This window comes from Mauremys reevesii, linkage group 5, assembly GCF_016161935.1.
Source record: "Mauremys reevesii isolate NIE-2019 linkage group 5, ASM1616193v1, whole genome shotgun sequence".
Taxonomy (NCBI): domain Eukaryota; kingdom Metazoa; phylum Chordata; order Testudines; family Geoemydidae; genus Mauremys; species Mauremys reevesii.
This window is the reverse complement of record NC_052627.1, coordinates 39,854,915-39,879,869: the sequence shown is the minus strand read 5'-3', so window position 1 is coordinate 39,879,869 and position 24,955 is coordinate 39,854,915. Positions and strand designations below refer to the sequence as shown.

Below are 24,955 nucleotides of genomic sequence, written 5' to 3'. Positions count from 1 at the left end.
CACCATACAATTTATGAAACCTGATGCGGCCCTCAGGCCAAAAAGTTTGCCCGCCCCTGTGCGAGGCACTGTACAAATACGCAAGATAACATGATCCTTGCCACAACAAGCTTATAAATATGGCCCTGATCTTGCAAAGATTTAAGTGTGTGTGTGTGTGTAACTGTAGGCATATGAAAAGTCCCTTGAAATCAATTAGGGACTACTCATGCCTAAAGTTACATACATACTTACATCTTTGTAGGGTCACAGCCTAAGAAAGAGCTTGCAGCCTACGAATAGCTGTACCTAAAGAGTATCCTGTAGGTCTGTGCAGATGTACAAAAAACAGCTCAGGTAGGCACAAACCTCTAGTCTAGAATTTACCTGTGAGAACCATTCATGAGAAGTGTGAACAGCTCTGCTCAGTTGTAGAGCAGCCAATAATCATTGTATAAGCCGTCTGTATTTAATTGGTGCTGTACTTTTAATCCAGGATCTCAAAATACTTTACAAAGGTGGGTATTATTCCTATTTTATAGGTAGGGAAACTGAGGCACAAGGTGGTGATTGGCAGACTCAGGACTAGAATCCAGCATCCTGACTTCCAAGCCCCTTTTGCAATAACTCAGGACACCATTCACTTAATTATTCAATTTGGGTAAAAAGAAAAGACAGAGGCAATAACTGGATTAATGTGCCCACATGAAATAGATTCCGAATTTAACCTCAGTCAGAGAATCTGTACATAAAATGCTGGACTATCATCCATTCTCCAACTTTTTCTATTTATTACAAAAATATTATTTCATGTAGCACTGAGGGCTGACTTTTCAAAAGCGTGAGATTAAGTTGTACACAGGGCACACTATTGGATATGCAACGTACAGCATCCAGTTTGAGCACTGTGTGCTCGACTGACCTCTTTTTGCTGTTGACTGTTTCACATATGCAATTTTCGCACATATATTTGAAAATTCAGCTCAAAGATTCTGGCTCAAAGTGGCAAAAGGTTTTGGTCTATTTTGGGACTTGGACTTACATGCCAGCACAAGAGAGTGAAGGGGGAATGCTTGCTTACTCCCTCCTCTAGAGCAGGTGGATGGCAAATGGGCAGGCCTTGTCTCCTTCCATTCATACTTCCCTCCTGCTTGCTGGTGCATGCTTCTGCGAGTAGTTTATTGCTTGTAGAGGCCAGCAGTGAAGTCTTCTCTCAGGCTGAGAGCAAGGGAAGCAGGGAGGGAATTTTGGTTCTCTGAGTCATAATTCCTTCCCTGAAATATTCTTGGGGCAGCACAGTTATATGCCGCCTTTTATGGTGGGCTGCCTTGTGATCCATCCAGCCCATTGAAGGCTGATGCTCTAAGGTCACAGTTTCAGGGGACATAAAAGGCATTAGGTAGAATAAATTATTATACAAGATACTCTCTGATACTCATCACATAATCTGTGCGCTGAGTCGTGCCCAAAATCAGGCCAGTCTTCAGAAGTGCAGGGTTTGTCTCTAAATAACAGAATTTGTTACATAGAAAAGAATGCTTTCCTGTCTCCAATGTTGTGCATGGATTCTTTGGACATGTGCATTTACATATGAAAAATAGACTCCTACTCACAAGTCAAAGAGAAAATGCAGACGCTGATGGGAACAGGTATATCGATAGGAGATGGGCGCTCTCCCAGCATGGGTGGGGAAGGACTAGGACAAGAATCAAAGTGCCTTAATTAAATACATAAGCACTAAGCAATTAGAAAAGAGATGATTGATTTTTGTAAAGTTATTTTAGGCCCTGATTTGAGGGAAACAGATGTTCTGTGTCAATAACGCAATCCCCATGCAATTAATTGTTCATTCATTCTAAGAGCACATTTTACATGAACTTAAGGCAGAAAATTCATAAATGTTGCCATCTGTTCTCAGTTGAAAAATATGTGAATTTCATCTATTATTGATTTTCTAATGTGTCAGATTTCTAGATGCACATTATTTTTGAAGTGTTCTATTTCTGTGAACACGCATTCAGCTGGTTGAGGTAACATCTTTTACTGGACCAACATCACCCTCTAATATCTTGGGACTGACATGGCTACAACTACATTGCATGTATTCATCTGTCATTCATTTTTATCCTTCATTCTTGTAGACTACATTGATTTATTTCCTAAGTTTAGTATTTTTAATACATCTCTAACTATCCTAACATTTAAAGAGTATAATTTCTTCTGAATGCTTACACAAGACATAACTAGGTTTTACAGCTTATCTACATCAGAAAGTTGCACTGGTTTATCTTAAATAAGTTTTTAAACCAATTTAGTTAAATTGGTGCAAACCCCTGTGTGGATGCTTATATTTCAATTGAAATCAGGCTTATTTCAGCTGAGCTTAAGTCAGTTAGGGACAAGTTTAAACTAAACTGAAATAAGCCAAACTTAAACCAAAATGTCGTCAGAGCGATTTTGCACTAAAACAGTTAATTTTTAAACTTGAGTTATACTTGTGCATCTTTTTCATGTAGACCAGTCCTTAGCAGAACCACAAATATGTAGAGAGAACTTGTATGGATTTTAATAGAAGTCACTTGCGTGCATGGAGCGCTAAATACACCCACACATCTCCCGTGTTTCATTTGTAATCGATTAAACAAAATAAACACGTGCATCAGAGATAAGGCTTATAATGTTACTCTCAGAATATTGTTAATTGTTTGGTCTTTTGTAACCTTAGTGATGTGCACAGTATGGAATGGCTGGACATTATCATCTCTGTTAGTTTAATTTAAATGAGATGTGGATATGCAAAATTGGACTGTCTGAGTCATTATAACTGTAGCACAGCCTACGATTGTGTGTTGGGTTGGAGATGATGGTGGATCTGTGCTTGGGAATTGATCACACCTTTCCCTTTGATTTACACGTTGATATACTTTACATTTGCTTAGAATTATTGCATGTGCCAGTGTCATAGAAAGAACACCATGAATAATAATAATATCTGTCTGTCCTTGCTGTTCCATCAGGGACTATGATGCAAACAAAATAAATTATATGTATGCTCAGTATGTCAAGAATACCATGGAGCCTCTTAATATACCAGATGTCTGCAAAGACAGAAGATTTCCATGGACAGTAAGTAAAATGAAATTGGGTTTGGAATCCAATAATAAAAGACACAGATGATTTTTTGTTTACCTTTCATATATGACCTAGTCTTGTGTGTTCTACCCTTATTACTACTATCATTGCTGTATTTACTGACTGCTGATGCTCAGAACTGTTTAAACTTCAAGGAAGATACACAGTCCCTGACCCAAGGAGTTTACAGACAATACAATTCTGACACACAGTGGGGCAGGATGGCTAGAAGATGGATTAATCGCAAAGAAAATCAGTCTAAAAATAAATCTAATTATACTTATTTACTAGAGAATACATGTTCCTAGGCCAAGAGAAAGAAGTATGTTTTAAGGGAGGTTTTAATGAAGACAGGATGGAGGCTTTCCACATCAATCCTGAGGATTGGTCACCACAGTTTGCTGTAAGATTTGGGAGTAGACTCAGAAGTTCTTTCTCCCACTTTTGGTCTCGGAGAGGTTAGCCATGATACAGATGTGAATAGTTTGCTGTTCTGAGGAAGGCACAACTGCACTTCTCTTCAACACCTCATGCTTCCCAGTCCGCAGAGCAGCATCAGGAAGAGCCAGCTTGTGTCAGGGTATCCCAGAGACCACTTGGATAGAAGCTGGAGGTTTAGGAAGGAAGGGACAATTGGTAACAGACCAGTGTAGTGGAAAGCCCAAGCAACAGCTCTAGTGCCCTGGCGTCCCTGTCAGCAAAAAGCAAACCTGTGCCTCTTACTCCCAGAACAGTGCCTGGAAAGCTGTCTGGTCTTCTTGTTACACTTTTGAAAAAGCAGGTTGGTTTACTATAACCTAATAAATTTGTTGGAAGCCTCTTAGACAGTGGATGAGGGAGAGAGTGGGAAGGGGGAGTGAGTGTATTATTGTCAGCAGATGGGCTTCCACTATACTCTCTCCCTTCTGGGGTCAAGCAGCAGGCAGGGCAGAAGGTACAATAGCCAACAAGATTGTTCCAGTAACTGGATAATAGGGGCTGCTGGAGAGCTATGCAGTGCTTCCACTTTCAGCTGTGCACACTGGGAGCTGAGTGCTGTGCACTTTGCAGAGTAAAGCCCACGACTAGCCCCATTTAATGTCTCACTGGAGGGGGTGGGGGGACAAAATGGATGTCCTAGATTAGATAGACAAAATAGGTGACTTTGGCAGAAAATTTAAAATACATAAAAGAAACATTTGGGGACCAATTTCAAACAGGTGTTTGTTTAGGACAAGCCCTTTGACTTGGCAGCAGAATTTGAATTTTGTGCTTATGCAGAAATGCATTGTTCCCTGGGCTCTAAATGATTTATTATGCCTAAGAAAAATGTTGACATGCATTTACTTCTAGATACGTGTGCATACATGGGTAAAGAGGAAACAATTGTACTACTGGAGAGGAATTCTGGATAATCTGTTTCTTCAGCACAATGACACTGAGTCCACACCTTATACTCCTTTCATATCTATTCTCCCTCCCTCCATCTCTCCAAACGTCTACTTTCTGTAAGCAGGGTGCATTGTGGGGTGCTCCAAAGTCCACTCAAGTCAACGGAGAGACTCCATGGGCTTTGGATTAGGCCACATATGAACATTACGTTGGGGCCATTGTTTCCCCTCCTCCTCCAAGCACTTAACTAGCTTTCATGAAAGTCATCCTTCAGTGTCTTTCAGCTGCAATTGCTAGAGAGTTAGAAGGGAAGGAACATTTGGGACAAATAATGGTTGCAGCTTGGAGAAAAGGTTAATGGTTTAAACATTAAACAATAGGGAAATCAATGGAAGAGACAGGAGAAGAGGAAACAGAAGAGTGGCAAGAACAGAAGGAAATATCAGGGAGCGACAAAAGAGGAGAAAGTGGGAAGGAAAAATGGAGTGACAATGGACAGAAGGGAAGGACATGCATGAAAAGGGAAGAATAAGAGTAGAAAACAGATCTCCATGGAGTGGATAGGATAATGTTCACCACTGACTCAAGTTAATGGAAAAACTTGTCAGCTAACCAAGTAGAAACCTTGTGCACGGCTAACACATCTTAGAAGGGCAGCATGCAAGGTCGCACTCCAGTCCACAGTGGCATAGAAAATAACAGATGTCTATTTGTCATTTTGAGGAAAGCAAGCAAATCTTTGGTTGATTGCTGATGTTCAAAGAAGGAGAATTGGTGTATGGGGATGAGAGACGAATCATGAAATCAAGACTCCCTGCCAGTTTCTTTTCTTTCCATCCCAGTTTGGGCTTTAGGACTCTCGATAACCCCCAAAGCGTTATCAGCTCATTTCTCATCAGCACCCTGCACCTGTTGCAAATTGTTGCATTTATAATGATTAAGCTTACCCTTGAGTATTCAGACAGACATCCTCATACCTGTGTAACTAGACTATTGAGCAAGTGTATAAAGTGCAGCAGCAGATCTTTGAAGATATGTGTCTGTGCACCTGAGAGGAGAGTTGAGACAATAGTTGTTACCACCATAAATTAAAACATTGTAGACAAGAGCAACACAGTATAGGTCACTGTGTTCCAAACTGTGGCCTGTGAAGAGCTGGCTGGCTTCAAGGGGCTGGTGTTCCTGCTTATTTCCAGTTAATTTCACAGGTATCCAAGCTCTTAATTGCAAAGAAGTGCCTAGAGTCATATAAAGCATTACACATTACATCATCCCTTTGAAAGTTTTCTACAAAGAATAGCATATGCTCTCCTACACTGTAGGCAAAATGTTCCTTTATTTGTGCAGTGATCATGCCTGTAAGGCTAAAGAGAAACTAACTGAGGCAGCCAAGAATTGAAGAAAGTTCAGAGCTGAAATATTAGCATGCTGATATTTTTTCCTTCCCTTATATGGAATCAGACATTGGGCCATGCTTTGTTCTTGTACTAGGTGCAACAGAGCAGAATTAGGTCCATTTTCTTTCATTACTTAAGAATCCTCACAAGTGGGGAAGTGGAGAAGGTATCTTAGAGCCCCACTAATTTCTCCTCAGCTACCCTAAATTGAAAAATCTGTCCCAAGTGTACAGTAGAGTCATTTTCATTCTAATGAAAGGAACTATCATAAAATGAAAAAGTAGACCCAAAAGACTGTAAATTCATCTTGAAACTTTGTTATTACTCATTTATTTATTTATTATTCCCTAGTCCCCATTATGCTAGATGCTGCACAAACACATATGAAGACATGGTCCCTGCCCCCAAAGAATGTATAGTCTAAGAATTACAGTTTTATAATCTGCCTTCCTTGCATGGCCTGCCAATCAGGGCTCGTGAATAGATCTCTCTGTAAGTTTTTAACTGTATTCTTTATTTGCTTAACAGAATGAAAATGCAGAAAATGTAAACCAGCACATAAAAAGTTTGCTTTGTACACCAATAAAAAATGGGAAGAAGAATAAAGTGATAGGTATTACCATTTTGATTTGTTTACATTTCTACTTGCACACTGCATGCCCAGTCATTAAACAAAATATCATAACATACATCTAACTGTTGTCTTTATGTGAGATAAAATGTATTGATATTATACTGCTGGTATGTAACTATGTAGGATTTTTTTGGATACTTGTGTATAATTGCTATACAGAAGTATTTCTGTACTCCAGAGTAAAATCTCAGCAACATGAAATCTAAAATCACAAGAGAAAATCCTTAAGCACAATGAAATAGTCATCATGCTTTTAATTCAGGGCACCATCATACTCCTGTCTGTCATTTTTTTTACCTACTATAGGTGAAAAAATACCAATAACACCTCTATTATTTTTTTCTACTTTTTCTATTTATCTCCTTTGTGCGCCTGACAGTGCTCTGTTGCTAATTATTTCCATGGTATCCCCTGTAGACAGTCAGAGTTCCTTGTTCTTTTTATGGGTCTTTTGCCTGGCAGTAGGTAAGAGAAAAGCTTTTCTTTAAAAAATAAGAAAATATAAAAGCCTGAGACACCTGGCATATAGACTAAGGGGAAGAAGCACCTGAAACTACTTTTCTTTTATATTTTATTTAGATTTCATGTTGATAGTTACTTTTTAACATTTACACATGCTCCATTAATGTGACAAATTATTATGTTAAAATTCCAGTCTAATCAATATTGTATGGAGGAACAGGAAGGACAGTCTGTGGGATGTACTCTCTAATCATCCAGCTCATTTGTACCACTCAGCTGGTGCAAAGAGGCCAGAACTGATCACAACTGGTCAGCTGAAAATCCCCTTGTTGGAGGGGAATGTCCAGGAGATGTTAAGTGTGCTAGTGTTGAAATCTTCACCTGTCAACAACTCTTCTGGCATGGGGGCATTTTGGGGACAAGGTGGAGCTGCACCCATTAAGCATCCAGCATCAGTGGTGCAAGTTGGAGCTGCTCTAACACTCATCAGGGGTATGACAGACTGGCCTGATTACAGATCTGGAAATGATTCTGAGGAAGCCCCCACACCCAGAGCAGGAAGCAGAGCTCAACCACAAGAGTGAAACCCTAAGGGTCAGACATGAATTTCTTCTAAGTCCTTACACAGAAGAATTCTCACTGTCCTCAAAGGGAGTTTGGACTGATTGATTGGAATTCACTTGGGTAAAAGCTCAGCCAAACCTAAGGAAGGGCCTCAGGATCTCCTCCATAGGCATTTCACATAACGCTAGTCTAGATTGGGAGTAAAGATGTATTTTTAAAACAACTAACATTTTAAAACTTCAATGTGGAGATAGAAAGATTTATTGTAACAGGTCAAGGTGGACTCTAGTGGGTAGCCTGGGGTTCATCTCAACTAACATACCTGTTAAAATACAGCTGGCAATGCATATTGGGATTTAGGTAACTTGGAAGGCTTTGTATAGATTTTTGCATACAGCATACATGATTATGGGAAAATAATGGATGGGATTCTGGGTGGCACCTCTGAGAGGGGCAGCACCAAACTTGCAGCCCAAGGGATGTGGGACGCTATGGTGGTTTTAAGCCACAATGTGGGTCTTGATATAATGTAGACTGCCTTGGAGGTCTATATAAGTTATGACAGCCTCCCTATGGACTGAAGCCCTACATGTGGTGACCATGCCCCTGATGTGTCCCTCCTGTCTCCAGCCCCGCCCCCATCACACTCTCTACTACCAGGCTTACAAGGGAGTTCTCTGAGAGCTGTTTTCCTCAGCTGTTTTCCTCAGTTCCTGCATCAGGAGAATCCTCCTCATGCCAGATCTGGGTGTTTGATGTCCCTTTACATCACTCCAGACCTTTTAGCCAGAGTACAGGGCTCAGAGTCTGGGTGAGGACCTTACCTTAGGTATTCTTAGTCATTAAAGTCTCCGTACCATAGGCCTTTAAATATGTTTACAGTGTGAAAATTCTCTAAAAAGAAAAGTGAATCAAAGGAGGAAAAGCTAGAAAGGTAGAAAGTGCATCTAATGAATGATCCAGTGACTAGGTAGTGCCAAAAGTCACTCTTCACACTCAGTACAACTTCATGACGATCCGGCCAAGCAGCTAGATGTTACTTGTATGACTTATTTAGAGTAATTATTATGCAGAATAATTCAGCATCTATATCCTTTAGCTAGTGGAACAGGCCCAAGGTAATAAATGACACTTCGTCACGTTTTTCATTTTATGTTGATGTAATCTTTTACTATAGTCTGTAACGTCTTATTACAAGATCTTATTTGTTGTTTGAACAAAGCTGTAAAGAGAAAATCTACTTCTATTCCCCATTACACTTGTGTAAATCTAGAGTAACTCCACTGAAATCACTGGATTTCACTTACTGATGTAATTTACTGTAAGTAAGCGGTGAATCAGCCCCAAAGAACAGAAAAATGTCTGCAAGTGGGTGAATATAATAAATGTATGGTCTTGTGTAAAGTTACAACAGGTTTTATATTTCATGCAGTTATGAGATATTTCTTTAAGAAATCAGTGGTTTCAATCGTAAGGTGAGATGGTTGGTACTGTGTTTTGCTTGGTGAGTACAATTGTATAATCCTTTCATGGGATCCACATAGCTCCAGATTTTGTCTCACTTTCTGATGTTTCTCCCATTTAGTGTAAGCATCTCCATTATTGCTATAGGTCAACCACCCATTCTTCAAGTGAGCAGTTAGTTTTCTTTAAAAAAAACTGAAATAGGAACAAAAATAAGCAGGGTTTTATTTATAATTTTTGTTGCATCTGATGGTGGTCAGAATGTTTCTTTGTGTTAGTAAAGAAGCAAGCTCCAGGAAAAGTTGATTTGGGAGTTAAAATGAAAATATTTAAAACATGATCATTTATCTCCTGCCACTTTCTCATTTCCCTGATGAGTTTTTACCCTAAGATTAACAAGGGCAGCTCATGTTCTCATAGTTTTTTCCCTGTATCCTGCATATTACTTGTACAGCTCTTAGAGCACTGACCCACAGTGTCTGCCCCTACTTACTCTTTCTAGGATTCTATTGCTTCTGTGACAGCACAGTGGCAATGCTGTTATTGGTCCTATAGGGTAACATTTTCGAAAGCATCTAAGTCCCATTTCAAAAGAGACTAAAAGAGGCATCTAGGACCTTAAGGCCTGTTGACTGTCAAACAGGATTTCAGTTCCTATATGCAAGTCATTTTTTTGAAAGTGGAACTTCAGTTCATACAGTGTATCTTCACTTTGAGCTAGAAGTGTAATTTCCAGCTTCGGTAGACATACATATGTTAGCTTTGATTGAACTAGGGATCTAAAAATAACAGTTTAGCTGTAGCAGGATGGGCTAGCCACCTGAGTAAGTATATAGGGAACATACTCTGGACAGCTAGCCTGTCCCACCACCCACATTACCACAGCCACACTTCGGTTTTTGGCATGCTAATTTGATCAAAGTGAGTGCATGTACGCTACCCCAGCTGGACATTCCACCTCCAGCTTGAAGTGTGAATGTACCCTAAAGTCACTTTGGTGCTTTTTAAAATGTTATCCCTGGTCTGTAGATTTGCAGGGTTAGAAACCATTTATATGTGCCTTTTCCAGCAGCAAGAAGTTACCCAAGACTATATAATGGGGACAGTTTCTGTCTCATAGACTTAAGGTCAGAAGGGACCATTATGATCATCTAGTCTGACCCTCTGCACAATGCAGGCCACAGAACCTCACCCACCCGCTCCTGTAACAAACCCCTAACCTATGTCTGAGTTACTGAAGTCCTCAAATCATGGTTTAAAGACCTCAAGGTGCAGAGAATCCTCCAGCAAGTGACCTGTGCCCCATGCCGCAGAGAAAGGTGAAAAACCTCCATGGCCTCTGCCAATCTTCCCTGGAGGAAAATTCCTTCCCAACCCCAAATATGGCGATCAGTTAAACCCTGAGCATGTGGGCAAGACTCACCAGCCAGCACCCAGGAAAGAATTCTCTGTAGTAACTCAGATCCCACCCCATCTAACATGCTATCACAGACCATTGGGCATATTTACCTGCTAATAATCAAAGATCAATTAATTGCCAAAATTAGGCTATCCCATCATACCGTCCCCTCCATAAACTTATCAAGCTTAGTCTTGAAGCCAGATATGTCTTTTGCCCCCACTACTCCCCTTGGAAGGATGTTCCAGAACTTCACTCCTCTAATGGTTAGAAACTTTGTCTAATTTCAAGTCTAAACTTCCTAGTGTCCAGTTTATATCCATTTGTTCTTGTGTCCACATCGGTACTGAGCTTAAATAATTCCTCTCCCTCCCTGATATTTATCCCTCTGATATATTTATAGAGAGCAATCATATCTCCCCTCAGCCTTCTTTTGGTTAGGCTAAACAAGCCAAGCTCTTTGAATCTCCTTTCATAAGACAGGTTTTCCATTCCTCGGATCATCCTAGTAACCCTTCTCTGTACCTGTTCCAGTTTGAATTCATCCTTCTTAAACATGGGAGACCAGAACTACACACAATATGAGGTCTCACCAGTGCCTTGTATAATGGTACTAACACCTCCTTATCTTTACTGGAAATACCTTGCCTGATGCATCCCAAGACCGCATTAGCTTTTTTAACAGCCATATCACATTGGTGGCTCATAGTCATCCTGTGATCAACCAAACTGTCGTGTGTTGGTTTCTGACAGCAGTTGTCATCCAGCTTCCTATTTCTCAACCACCCACACCATTGAATTCTGCAGAATCCCAAGTGTGTGTTGTTTTGTAGAAGGGTTTCCAATTACTACATTTGGGAAATGGGAGAATACTTCATAGTCAGCGCTCCTACCTCCATATGTATTTTTGGGCTTCATTTCATGGAGACAGATTGTTCTTAGCCGTCAGCTCCATGTAGCTGATGGAAACAGAAGGTCCTCAGAGAGGAATTATCTTTAACTTGTCTAGTTCTCAGGATTTACATTTTATACCAGCTGCTTTTATGGGACTGTAGTGCACTGGATGATCTCTTGTTTTGAATACTCTACCGATGCCCAGAAGGTTGAGTTGAAGATTGAAATGATTTGGGCACAAGTAGGAATTTTTCACTTTGCTTGTTGTCTAGGACAGACTTTTAACTCCTCCGACAGGTTTTTCTATTGTTGTTTGCTGTTTAAATTCATGATTAAACATCTCAGGCAGGCTGCATTATGTAGGTATATTTTTATTTTTAAGCTAAACGTCTCTGATAAGAACAGTAAATTTTTCTGGGAGAGCAGCTTTCTCCATCTGCAACAAAGAAAGAAAACCTTTCTGTTTGGTCTCCTTTTGAGCTTGCATACCCTTTAAATATGTGCTGAGAGCATTATAGAAACCTTCTGTGGTTTTATAAGTATGCCCCAAAAAAGAATTTGGGCTCCTTTAATTCTGACGTGCATGGAACCATTGATGCCTCATGGGAAAACTTTTGAAAAACATTCTATTTAGAGAGTGCTTTGGCTTATATATCATGCAGTATATTTACTGTAATTCTCTCCCCGTTTTTATTAATAGAGTCATTTACATGAAAACAAAATCTATGTGTTTCAGAGTTCATCTGATCTTCTGGTTTAGTCACTGCTGGAAGTCATCATCCCCTATTCATTACATCACAGTTGCTATGGAAATGATTATAATGTCATAAACAGCACTAAACAGAGAGCCGAAAGTGAGATCCATGAGATTGTCCCACACCCTCAAAAGAGTCTAATGATAGATCAGTTCCTCTTCCACAGAGGGAAACCAATCCATTTCCCAGTGAATTCTTATTCGTTGTTGTGTATTATCTATATAGCTGTAGTGCTGAAAGGTCCCAATGAGGGATCAGTGAATCACTGTGCTAGACACCATACTCCTACATCACAAAAAGACAGATTTTGCCCCAAAAAGTTTATAATTCAATTGCAACATTCCTATTGATCTCTGTGAGAGCAGGATCTGGTTTGGGAGAATTTCCCATAATAGGGCATAATTTGGCAAAAAAAAGGGACACTGTTACTGTGCTATAAGTAGATTGGAAACTGTTCTGTGTACAGAATCTTTACATTTCAAAGAACTCATTCCATATGTAGGTGCAGCAATCATTTTGTACTCAGAGTTGCTATAGACTGTTACAGAGAAGACACGTCAAGACTTTGATCTTTCTTCTTGTTTTTCCTTAATGTAAAATGAGTAATTTTAGACCATAAGTGTAGATTGCTAGCAATGGTGGGAATTTTCTGTAAACATTCTGTAGTTTATATAAGGCCTTAAAAAGGTGCTGATTACACCCGCTCTCGATATAGTTGCAAAATCGTTTCCATTATAATTCCCACCCCACCCCCACTCCCCTTTTCAGAAGCTGAGAGCAGCTCTGGCATTGTTGAGACTCTGACCCTAGGACTGCATATTATAAGAAACAAAAATCCAGGGATCCAAATTCTGCTCCCATTTACAGTGGTGTAATTCCAGAAGCAAGAAAATGCAAAAGTTACAGTTCCAATAGCAGTGTTAGTTGGGTGTCACCCAAAATAGTGTTTTGTATTCCTATTTTATTGGTGAAATATATAGTTTAATATATTATTGTTTAAACTGTTAAACGTGAGGCATAAAAAGCACAGAATATGCAATATGACAAAACTATATCTTCAATCATAACTTTTGCATTTCCTAACTCATTATAATTTTTAATTGTTCATCTGTAACTTCCCAGTGGCATAATTATTTACATTTGATCAGGCAAGTGTTTGCCCTCATAGTAAAAAATGTTAGAGGCGTATACACAGAAAGTTCTGTGTGTATATTACTGAACAAAGTCAGTAGAACTTGGTGATAACATCTATAGCTGTTTATTTTTAATAATAAGCCATCTGCAGTTAGGGCTTGATCCAAACCCAACTGAAGTCAACAGGAGGCTTTTCAGTGACTTACATGGGCTTTGATCGGGCCCTTTATTGGAGAGACCACATCTCCATAGAACAGCGATGGGCAACCTGCGGTCCATGGGCCGCACGCAGCTCATCAGGGTAATCTTCTGGTGGGCCATGAGACAGTGTTTATTTTGACCGTCTGCAGGCATGGCTGCCCGCAGCTCCCAGTGGCCATGGTTCGCTGTTCCCAGCCAATGGGAGCTGCAGGAAGTGGCAGCCACCACGCCCCTGTGGCCCGCATTGCTTCCTGCAGCTCTCATTGGCTGGGAACGGCAAACTGCGGCCACTGGGAGCTGCGGGCGGCCGTGCCTATGGATGGTCAATGTAAACACTGTCTCGCGGCCCACCAACAGATTACCCTTGACGGGTCACAGTTTGCCCACCACTGCCGTAGATCATAGCAAGCACACTTGAACTTTGAGCCTGAACTTGAAATATTTTCAGTTTAGTTTTTTTTTTTAACTTTCCGGTCTTGTTTCAAATAAGGAAGTGAAAACTTTATGTGCCACTATCCTGACATTCAAAACTGTTCTTTTGGCATGGTTACAAAAATCTAATTAGCCTCTGACTTAATCCCTAAAGACAATTTGTCCTTCAATCTTTTAACAATAAGTCAAGAAGAAAACTGCCCTGTAGAATTTTGCAAGATAATGCAGGCTATACAGAGCTACATATCTGCATTGTAGATCTTAATGAATACTTGTAAATCCACAGAACAACATATAGTAGTGTAGTTTTTATTCTTTGGCATATGAAAATAAATCTAGTAAAGTCCTTTTATAGCATTCTGATTTGTGTCCTGTATATATTTGTTTTAAAAATACATTGATTATTTGTTTTATAGACTATAAGAATTCAGAGAGCTAATATCTTGTTCTGTTTTGTTTCACATAAGTGTGGTATTTTAGCAATTGCTATATTACGTCTTTTCATTCCTGTGACCTGATGTAGGGGTTTGTCAGCTTGTAAATAAGATGGAAGAAAACTTGGGCAAAATCAAGGCTTTCAACAGAAATGATGAACAGTTTCTGGAAGCCTTTGTCATCTTTTGTGGCTTGGGGATCCAGAATACACAGATGTATGAAGTTGTGGAGAGAGCCATGGCCAAGCAGATGGTGACATTAGAGGTGAGCTCAAAATCTAGGCAATCCTTATTTGGCTCAGTATATAATCTAATTTTGGTCCAAATTCTGCTTTCCCTACTCACAACCTAAAACTACTCAGATGAGTAAAGTGAGCAGAATTTGGCCCCCTGCATTAACAGGAGCTACACTTATTTGCTGCTTGTTTCCATATTTGAATGCATCATATTTTATGTGGTGTTGTATTTTAACTACACTCATGGGATCCAGTGAGTCTGCCTTCCCTAAACACCAGGCTGCACACTGACTACAGTGATCAACACAGTTGGTTTGTCCAATTACACAGAAAGAGGAAATGGTGTGGAGGATTAGGGGTGTCCTCTTTGTTTGAGGTTTTCTGTGATGATTTTGGCTCAGTTCTTTAGACAAACCAGCATATACAATAACAGCAGGATTACTGTAGGCTTTCTGCAACTTCCTCGAACTCCATCAAAGTATATTAAGCATGAATGTCATCTGGTCCTAGCCTTTGAATTGTTTACTGTTAGGTTTAATGACCGTGGTGTTAAAGGAGGTTCTAGCATGATATGCTGAATTACTTAGAAGATAACTGTAAGCCTGAAACTTACATTTTGTAGACTTTGGATCTGTCCAATATGTAAATAAGAGTGTTTGCAAAATTTCTAAAATGTGGATTATGTACCCAATAACTTCTAAAGGAAACATTACAACTCTCATTTAAACATGTAGTTAGTCGCTTCAAGTGGGGCACATGATAACCGTACTGTCAAGTAATTTCAGTGCTTTTTAAAAATAAGGTTGGGTGGTTTATTTACAGGTCATATTAGTGACTCTGCTGGTTTATCATTTAAAAAATAAAATTCTGTAGAGGCTGTAAAAAATGTCTTTTTAAAAAAAAGCCAGAGCTGGTCTCTTAGTTGCACATATGTTTAAACGAACTCAACACAGTAGCATTCTCCTCTCTTTTATTCTCACAAATAAAAAATATATGGGTTGTTGGGTTTTTTTGTTTTTGTTTTGTTTTGTTAATTTAAAACAAAAATATTTTCTCCTGGACTGAAACACCTTCTTCCAAATTTTATCCAGGATGGATTTTTCTTTAATGTCTGAGTTATACAACCATGAAAGAAAGGGACTTATTTTGGGAACAGTGTCATCCCATAGTTTATAGCTGTGCTGTGAGATATTTGTCTTTGAAATGAGATATGAAAGCTTTCCCAAGAGAAGGGGTTTTGGTGGTTTATTTTTTTTTGTTTTGTTTTAAATCAGAGCTCTTTGCTCATTTATAGATTTTCTTGGCCTGGCTATATCAAGAAGCCGCTATGATGAGCACTCCGATGCTCATGCAGAGCTTCATTAAAGTCAGTACATTGCAGGCATAATCTCAACCTTTATCTCTTAAAAAAAAAAAGATTCAGTTGCTTTTACATTGTATGCTTTTATTTGTACTTAGGTTTCTTCATTCCTTATCCCATAGGTCCTCTCATATCATGCTTCAGCCACTGAGGAGGAAACAAGGGAGCTGCAGGTAACAGCGGTAATAGCATTTTTTAAATAATAGTAAAAATGCATTAATATATTGAGCAATGAAAGATGGTCCAATGTGCAGGGTAACGTTTTCAAAAGTGCTTATGTTAATTAGATGTCTTAAGTTACAATGAAAATAAATCTGTTGCTGAGTTTCGTTGGTGTATCATGGGCAAGGCTATGTTTTAGTCACAGGTATTTTTAGTGAAAGTCATGGACAGGTCACGGGCAGTAAACAGAAATTCATGGCCCATGACCTGTCCATGACTTTTACTATATACCCCTAACTAAAACTTGGGCGAGGGGGCTATGGGTGGTGGGGAGGCTGGCCTGGGACCCCTGTTGGTGCTGGGGGGGAAGTGGGTGACACGCAGCCCGGGACCCCCCCGCTCGTGTTGTGGGGAGCATGCAGTGGCATGCAGCCCAGGACTGGCCCCTTCACCTAGAAGCTGCAGGGACATGCCGGTGGGAGCTGGGGAGCCCCTCTACCCTGAGGTGAGTGCCACCCCGCACCCCAATCCCCTGCCCCTAGCCCTGAGCCCCCTCCCACACACCCAAACTGCTGCTGGTGGCTGCTGCGGAAGTCATGGAGATAATGGAAAGTCATGGTATCCATGACCTCTTTGGCAGACACGCAGCCTTAATCATGGGACATGAAAAGACCGCAGTGCATCATGGGAGATGTAGTCTAGCCAGGGAGCTAGGCCCATAGGGAGAATGGGGGCATTGGGGTCTGATACTACAACTACCATGAGGCACCATGGCAGCTCAGGCAGACGCAGAGTTTAACATTATCCCAAAATGAAATTTTTTATATTTCTGGATCAAAATTTTTGATAACTTTTTATTCCACAAAATGTTTTCTATTTCAAGTTTCCATCTGCTTTGGGATGAAAACAAATGTTGAAATATCAGAATTTACACAGGACAGAAATTTTGTTTTTCTATCAACTCCTATCTAAATAGTAATCCTGGGATATTATAATTAATTCCCCTCCTTTGCTCATTCTGTACTTCTGCAGTTAACATCTACTACCCCAAGCATCTAGTAGGTCAAGACATGTTTCAGTCTCACTCCTCCTGTTCTGGGACATATTGCTGATGCCCACTGTTTGTTCTTCCTTGTAGATCTCAGTCACCACATTTTCATTATAAAATTGAAGCTTGTTATCATTAGGTATACTTCTAACTTATCTAAGGCCATCCATCTATCTCTTTTCCCTTCTTATCTCTTCTGTGTCTGATACAGTACTCCTGGCTTTGACACCTATTGTCCTAGTCCCTAGAAGGCAACAATTGTGTTTTCTTTATTGGGCACACTTTCTTGGGCCACTTTTCTCCAACAGAGATACCACCCAGGAGAACATTCCTCTTCTTTCTAGTGGCTTCCATTTAGGGCTTGCCTCTTGATCACTGATTGGACTGCTGATCTCTGCTGGGTTCTTAGTCTGAGGACAGAATACCAACTGCAGGCACAACTGTTAAAACAGTTCTTTTGTACATTATCTTTTCTTCTTACAGCTTTTAGCTTTCATTTAAGCCACATTCCTCCATCTTTCTTCAGTTCTCATAGCCTCTGCTATGCTCTGCATTCTCTCAAATTGCCTTATCTTTCTTGAAGATCCCTTTTGTCTCTTTCCAGTTTGTCTCTTTTTGTGACTTTCTTCTCATTGACTTCATCTGCCACTCAAACCTTTCCATCCTTCCTCCAAATCAGAGAGGGCAGATTATATTTCAAGATGGGTATCCCTTATGTTTTTTCATTCGTTGCGTATGTCCCCCCACACCAGACTGATTTTGATCCTTCGTTTGCCATTCTTTTTAGTTCATCATTGATTGTAAAGTGCTTTGAGAGCCTCCGATTGAAAGTGCTATAGAAGTGCAGAGTATTATTATTGTTATGGCAAATGGTGTTTCATACTTTGGAATGTCTCTTCATTTCTTGGAAACTCTTAGTGTCAAAGGACTCTACTACCCTAACAGCTCCCATGCTGCACTCTCCTGTTTGCTTCTCAGCTAACTTTTTCTGTGCTCTATATTTTGCTCCCAACTCAGCTATTGCCTTGTTTATGGCTTGGTTTACCACTCAGTACTTAACTCCTACACATGCCAGACTTTTGTTTGGATTCACTCTGTTGCTGGCTCTTCTCTCTGAGACCAAAGATAAGCTTGAGATCGGTGGTGGTAACTGAAGTCAAAAGTTTTAAAACGAAAGGCAAATTTTGCTAAATTTGGAAATGCTTTCTAGATTTGTTTATTAAAACAATGTCAGGGGCGAATTTGGCCTTCAGACTGAGGCTAACAGTGGAAGCTTGCTTTTTCCACTTTCTTTGAACTTGGCACTTATGCTGTTCAAGTCTCATGTGTACATCTAGAGAATGTAAAATAATAACACATTGGTGGCTTAACAAGCTACACCACAGATCTTCTGGGGAGGCTGCCAGTGGCCAATTTCCTCCCAACCATCTGGTGGCTCTCTCAGGATTCAGAGACCACTAGTGAACTGTTTTCCTTTTGTAGAAATTGTAGGACCATGAAGGGCCTCTGGTTGCTAGCCTGCTCCACTTTCCTATTGCAGAAAACAATAGGCCTTTGTCAGTCTTGCTACTTTGTGAAACAGATCTTTATTTACAGTGAGCCTCCTTTAAGTGAATAAAAGAATTAAACTGCACATGATAGTGATAGATGACATCAAAAAGAAAACTTGCATTCTGTTTTGCATTTCATCATTCAGAGTTTGAATAATATTCTAAAGAATCATTCTTTTTTACTGCCTATAACATCTTTGTGGAGGAACTATTATTTTTTTAAGAGAAAACCCAAGCCAAATCAATAGACCTTCTGCTGGTCATAATTCACAATGTGATGAGCACTACTGAGCATGCCAATGTTTGTTTATTTATTTATGTTGATTTGTCGAAAAGAATGGAGCGTTTTCTATTCTGTTTTTATATACCAAGGCTCTGGTGCTTCTGCCATATGTTAAAAATACAATCAAACCAATACACACAAAAATAACTGCAGCCTCCCTGAAACCACAAATGGAAAAACATAAGACACACCAACCACAGACTCCAGCCCACAGCGCATTCACCTTCCCTCTCCAAAAGCCTGGAAAAGTGATTGGATTTGTAACATGTGTTGAAGGTCAGCAGGTTTGTGCTATTGTGATCAAGGATGGGGGTTGACTCCAGAGTGCAGGGTTCCTGACAGGGAAGGCCCTGCCAGCAGCTTCCTTTTTTTTTTTTAAAGCTGGCCAGGGGGAGTGTCTCTTCTGTACCACTGGGAGCCTTACCTTAAGAGATGTGGTTTCTCACCTAAGCTGATCCCAAAAGCTTTAGATCTTTATAGATTAAAACTGGCATTAGCCTAAAAATGGGGAGAAATTATTGGAATATTTTTTCCTTCAAATTTTGAAATTTCATCAAAGTTCAAAACATTCTGATTAGTTCTATAGCTGGGTGAAAAATGGGGCAAATATACATTATGAATAATTTCTCAATGTTTCCAGTTTATTTTTTGAATTTCATCATTTCAGATTGTGACCTGTGCTGGTCAATGGTAGGACGTTAGGTTTTAAGGGTATGTCTACACTGCAGCTGGGAGTGAGCACTCCATCCTGGGTAGACAGACTCACAATAGTAGGGCTCGAGCTAGCATGCTAAAAATAGAAGGGTGAATGTTGTGGCTCCATCAGAGACTCAGACTAGCCACCTGAGCTCAAGCCTCGGGGGCTGGGTGCCCCCATACAGCAGGAAAGCCCATTTGCCAAAGAGGCTGCCACTTCCTGCCCTAGCATCATTTTCTGAGTTGATTTAGAGTGCAGCCTCTTGTTGAGCGCATTGCAGGAGTCTAATCTCAAGGAGACAATGGCCTGGATCCTGGTAGCAAGGTTCATAACCAAAAGAAATGATCTCAGTCTCCTGGCCAGGTATGTATGAGCAAAGAAGCTCTCCCAGTCACTGCTGCTACATGATCATCTAACTGCAGCTGGGGATCTAGTAATGCCCCAGATCTTTAACTGGAGTAACAAATGGTGGGCTCACAGTGTCTGTTAAAGGGCCAGATAAGATCTCTGCAATACCTTCAGTTGCTTACCCCATCTCACCAGCATCACTTCTATCTTAATACCGTCTGGAGGCATATTAAACCCAGCAATATGAGTCACCTTCAGTCAGCTAGTCCTCATCCAGGCTTATATTCCTATCAAACACCAGGTAAGGCATTTGGGTCAGATGAAATTCAGAAAAAGAACTGGGTGTCACCATCATACTGAAAACACTGCCAGCTCAAGCCTCATCACTAATTCTTCCAATGACTGAATATACATGTTGAACAAAAGGGGGTACAAGATAAGAGCTCTACGAAACACCACGAGAAAATCCTAGTATTTCCTTCTCAGCCCCACGGTCTCTGCTGGCAAACAACGGGCGCACACCAACCCCTGAACCCTCCGAGTGTCCCTGTGGAGTGCCAGCCTCTGTTCCACTGCACTCACAGGACTCACAGATTTTACCACTCTTGAAGGAATAGTACACCCCAGCTTATTCGTTTTAACTCCAAATAATCACTCCACTTAACACACAGCACTTAGATACTTTTATAGTGAAAACAAGAATAAGTTTATCATCAAAGAACAGAGATTCAAGTGATGGAAAGCAAGAATATTAGAAACAAATGGTCATATATAAAACGAAATCATAAAATTTTTTAGAGCCTAAACTTAACTCCTACAGAATAGTTTACCCTAACTCCTTTTCCCAGTATTTTCAATCAGGTTATTTGAGATCTCTCTTTCATAAGATCAAGCCTGCTGGTGGCTTGTCCTCACAGACTGAAAGAATACTGGGGATTCATCTGCACCCCAGGTATAGTTCCAAACGTTCATTAGCTTTTCTCCTAAACAGGCCCTGCTTTTCTTGTTAGTTCTTAAAGTCCCCACAATCTACTGGTTAGCATTTTGTTCAGACTGTAAATGGGCATCCCTGGGACCCATATAATACTCAGTTTCACATGACCAGCTAGGGAGAGATCTCTTTCCTCCCTCCTTACAGGAGTATATGGGTCACCATTTGGTGACCTGCCTTTACATACAGACCTAGAGAACATAATTTGTAGTATCTATCCATAGCTCCTCACATATTGTCCATACATGCATCTTACTATGATGAGTGTGGCACAGGCTTTCATTAGAGAACTTACATGGCATTCTTTGGCAGACTAGTATGTAGATACCAGACCCAGAGAATCTCTGTAATCCATATGTACCCCAGTTGGCATCAAGAGGTCCTTGGGTCACACACTCACTGGGGCTTCTCCTCCACACTGGGCCAGGATAGAGAGAGTGATCCATACGCACACACTGGAGAGCAGGGCCTGACCGTTTCACTTAGCTCCCCTCAAAGAATATTTTCACCAGGTGACTATGATTGGAGTCCCTAATTGGGGGCTCCTAACACCATCAAAATACATACAATAAGCAACAGTAATTATAGGCCAGCTCATTGCACCACAGTTATGCAGAGAAAGGTAGCGGTAGCTCCTCTTCTTTCCTTCCCTATGCTGTGCCAGTTTGTAATTTTGCTGAGGTTGAAAAAGTGAACATTTTGGATGAAAGAAGTGGTTGTTTGGGAGGTTAATACTACATTTAGAAGGTACGGAGTATTTCAATAGTACAGGCTGGGAACAATAGTTAAAATGGCTTTCTATCTCTCGGTTGGGGAGAAGCTTGTTGCTTTTCTTCCCACGTGGGCATCAAAGGCAGGAGATCAGTGAATAGAAAGAGATAAATTATAGAAGAGGTCAGAATGCAGGCATGAGAAAATGTCCTGCTGAGCTCCTGCTGTGTTACCTCATGAAAGATCTGGTTGCAAAGGCCTTGTGCTTGCTTCACTTTGTATAGCTGGGGGAGAGTTGATACGCCACTAAAAGGATGGTGATGATATAGCAAGCCATTGCACTCTGCATTATTAAAGTCCTGCGAGTTCCACCCCCCAACAGAGCCGGCTCATATGCTCTGTGTTTAATATGCCTCAAGACAGTTGAAATCTCTCACTGGAGGGGATGTTAATTTATTGGGGAAAAGATCAGAATCTCCCATATTGAGAATCACAAAATTACTCTGACTGCAGTGTGACGGGTTCCCCCTGGAACTGGGGTACCACTGAGCCCTCTGACCCACCAGCCTGGGCTCCCTCTCACACTGTGCTGCTGTGACAAGCTGCAAAGCCTCCCAAGCTTGCACTTTCACCAGCATTCACACAGGTAGGGACACACCCAGCTGCAGTTACAGGCAAGCTCTCTAACCACCAGCCTAGGACCCCAGAGCAGTATCGTCCTGCCTTGGTCAAATCTGGCCAGTGTATGGGTTTAATACCTGGTCTGCCTCTCCCTCAATGTGAAGAGGACCATGCACACTTGTGGTAACAAAGCAGAGATTTTTCCCAGACATCTTAGTCAAATGCACACTGTTTGGATTAAAACATAAAATAAGTTTATTACTACAATAGATAGATTTTAACTGACTATAAGTGATAGCAAACACATCAAAGCAGATTACCTAGTAAATAAACAAAAACCTCAAACTGATCTTAACATACTAGAGGAATTAGCAAATTCTCACCCTGAGTGATAAGCTGGCTGGCAGATTCTTAAGGCACAAGCTGCCTTGGCTTTGCAGCTTGGGTTTGCCAGATTTTCATACACAGGCTAGAAATCCCTATAGCCTGGGACCATCACTTCCCCCAGTTCAGTCTTTGTTCCTCAGGTGTTTCAGGTGTGCTGTAGGGAGAGTGAGGTGCCATCATGATGACATTTCCCCCTTGTATTTCTTCTTCCCACTTACTGGAAAGCTCTTTTGCTGTGACCTGGGTCAAACAGTTCCCATTGTGTAGTGCTGTCTCTGAGAGATCTATCGTACACAGTCCCTGGGGTAGTCCTTGTGTTTGTATGCATTTCCTCAATAAGCCATTAACATTGTTTGGCCTTTTTGCTGTTGTACCCGAAAGGCTGCTTGTGGGTGTTTTCAACCTCACAACATGTTTCAGTAACACATACATAGCCAAACTTCATAACTTCACATACGATGATAGCACATACAATTCAACAAGATATTAATGTCTAGCAGATGAAGACTTTTAGAATGATACCTCTCAAGGCACACTTTGTGCAAAACGTATCCTAATGACATGACCGTGATGAATAAGGGGTGCCAGGGTGTCACATACAGAACTACTTCCCCCCCCTTTTAACTATTTTGAATGAGGTGCAATAAATGTTGTGATATAATGTATTTATTATCACCATTTTATAAGTGGAAGAGGTTGGGAATTCCAGGAAAGCAAAGTAAAACAGTAGTCCTCGTTCACTAAATCATTCTTTTTGCACTGGGAAACAATGTGAAAAAGCTGTAGCATTTGGAGTTATGTTTTGAGTGGCCATTAGGTTTCCCAATATTCTCCATTATTTCCTATGGAGAATATTGGCAGCATGGCCCCTTCACCTACCAAGGCAGTTTATAGTAATGTAAGATTCCTTCTTAAATGTCAGTTTCCATAACCTCAGTTTCATGATTCTACATTTCTGATTTAAGTAATACACAGCAATAAAAGTGAGAAGAAAGTAAATGCGGTTATGAAAGAAGGATGTAATTTCTACCAAGAGAGAGCTGAGCAGCATTATTACAATATTAGTGTTAATAGAAATATTCCTGGACTTCAATAAGGCTAAAGGTGAAAGATAAAACACAGGCCTCCTTTTTATCTTTCACTGTCTTGATTTTTATCTGATTTTTTAAAAAACACATCAATAGATACATAGTTGAAACAGCTGTAAGGGAACTGCACTGGAAAAATCCTGTCTTTTTTTATTTGATACAAAAAAAACGGTATGAGCTTTTGGATCATAGTGCCAGATTCTGCTTCATTTATCTTGATATTTATTTCTAACATCCTTAATGTAAAGGCCCTGAAGATGCTGCAAAGGGGCTTATATCGTGAATTTCACTGCTGTATAAAGAAACTGAAAATGTTTGGAGACATTGGAATAGTTTGTGCTAAATGTAGTGCCAGATTTTGAAAGTTAAGTTGCCATGGGTGGAGCTGAAATTTTCCATGCCAAGAGTCGGCCTCGCTGTGATTTTTTTTTTTTTAAACATTTCAGCAGTAAAATTTCAGCCATTTCTGAGAATGAGGTTAGAAGAAAATGGGTAGTTTGATCCACTTTAAAACAGTTTCCAGCTGTTTCTTTGTTTAGGTCTAGCGCTTCCAGGGTTTAGAGCAGGAACTTGAAATTTGGCAGTCTTATGGTCAGAGAAGTGCCTTTTGTGTCCCTAATTCACAAGCCTCTGAACATTTTCAGTAGAGCATGTTAGAAGATTGCAGCTAAAACCTGCTTAAAAATCAATGGCATGATAGTGCCATGGGTAATTTAGGTGACAGAAGGATGGTCCAGGTAACCCTTTTAATAATTTTGGCTTATTGATAAATGTACATTAATTCTAAGAACCAAATAAGATTAACATTGAACAAATAAGGATCAGGAGAGATAATCAAGGGAATGTAGTCACCAGCTTTCAGTACAATGCAAAGGTAAACTTTATCAGAATATTGCTGTTCTCCTGATGCAAAAAGATGCGATTATTCCTGACTTTCTAACTGCTACTGCTCAGTTTGTTCTCTTTTATTTTTCCCAAGACGGCTGTTGTACCATCTGCACAATCTCTCAAGCTAACTGACTTCTACTTCAGTGACTTTGAGCTTTCCGATATGGAGACAACACTGTGTTCAATTCGAATGTTCACTGATCTCAACCTGGTGCAGAATTTCCAAATGAAACATGAGGTATGAAAGCTGCAGAATGCTATTTACATGTGGAGGGAAAACATCAGACAACTTCACTTAAAAAAATGTGTGTGTGTCCTCAACACACTGCCAAG

The 24,955-nt window shown here is 40.3% G+C and overlaps 1 protein-coding gene across 5 annotated transcripts in view; it reads left to right on the top strand.

Moving 5' to 3' along the window:
* The window catches only part of PDE5A (phosphodiesterase 5A), a 94,380-nt gene that overhangs the window by 42,594 nt on the left and 26,831 nt on the right, over positions 1–24,955 (top strand). For 4 of the 5 annotated variants that reach the window (XM_039540005.1, XM_039540009.1, XM_039540010.1 and 1 more), the window contains exons 8-12: positions 2,997–3,105; positions 6,408–6,492; positions 14,342–14,517; positions 15,971–16,030; positions 24,714–24,860. In XM_039540005.1, the coding sequence (XP_039395939.1) occupies positions 2,997–3,105; positions 6,408–6,492; positions 14,342–14,517; positions 15,971–16,030; positions 24,714–24,860 (577 nt within the window). The remainder of the gene's footprint in view (positions 1–2,996; positions 3,106–6,407; positions 6,493–14,341; positions 14,518–15,970; positions 16,031–24,713; positions 24,861–24,955) is intronic. The other variant, XM_039540006.1, reaches the window with a different exon arrangement.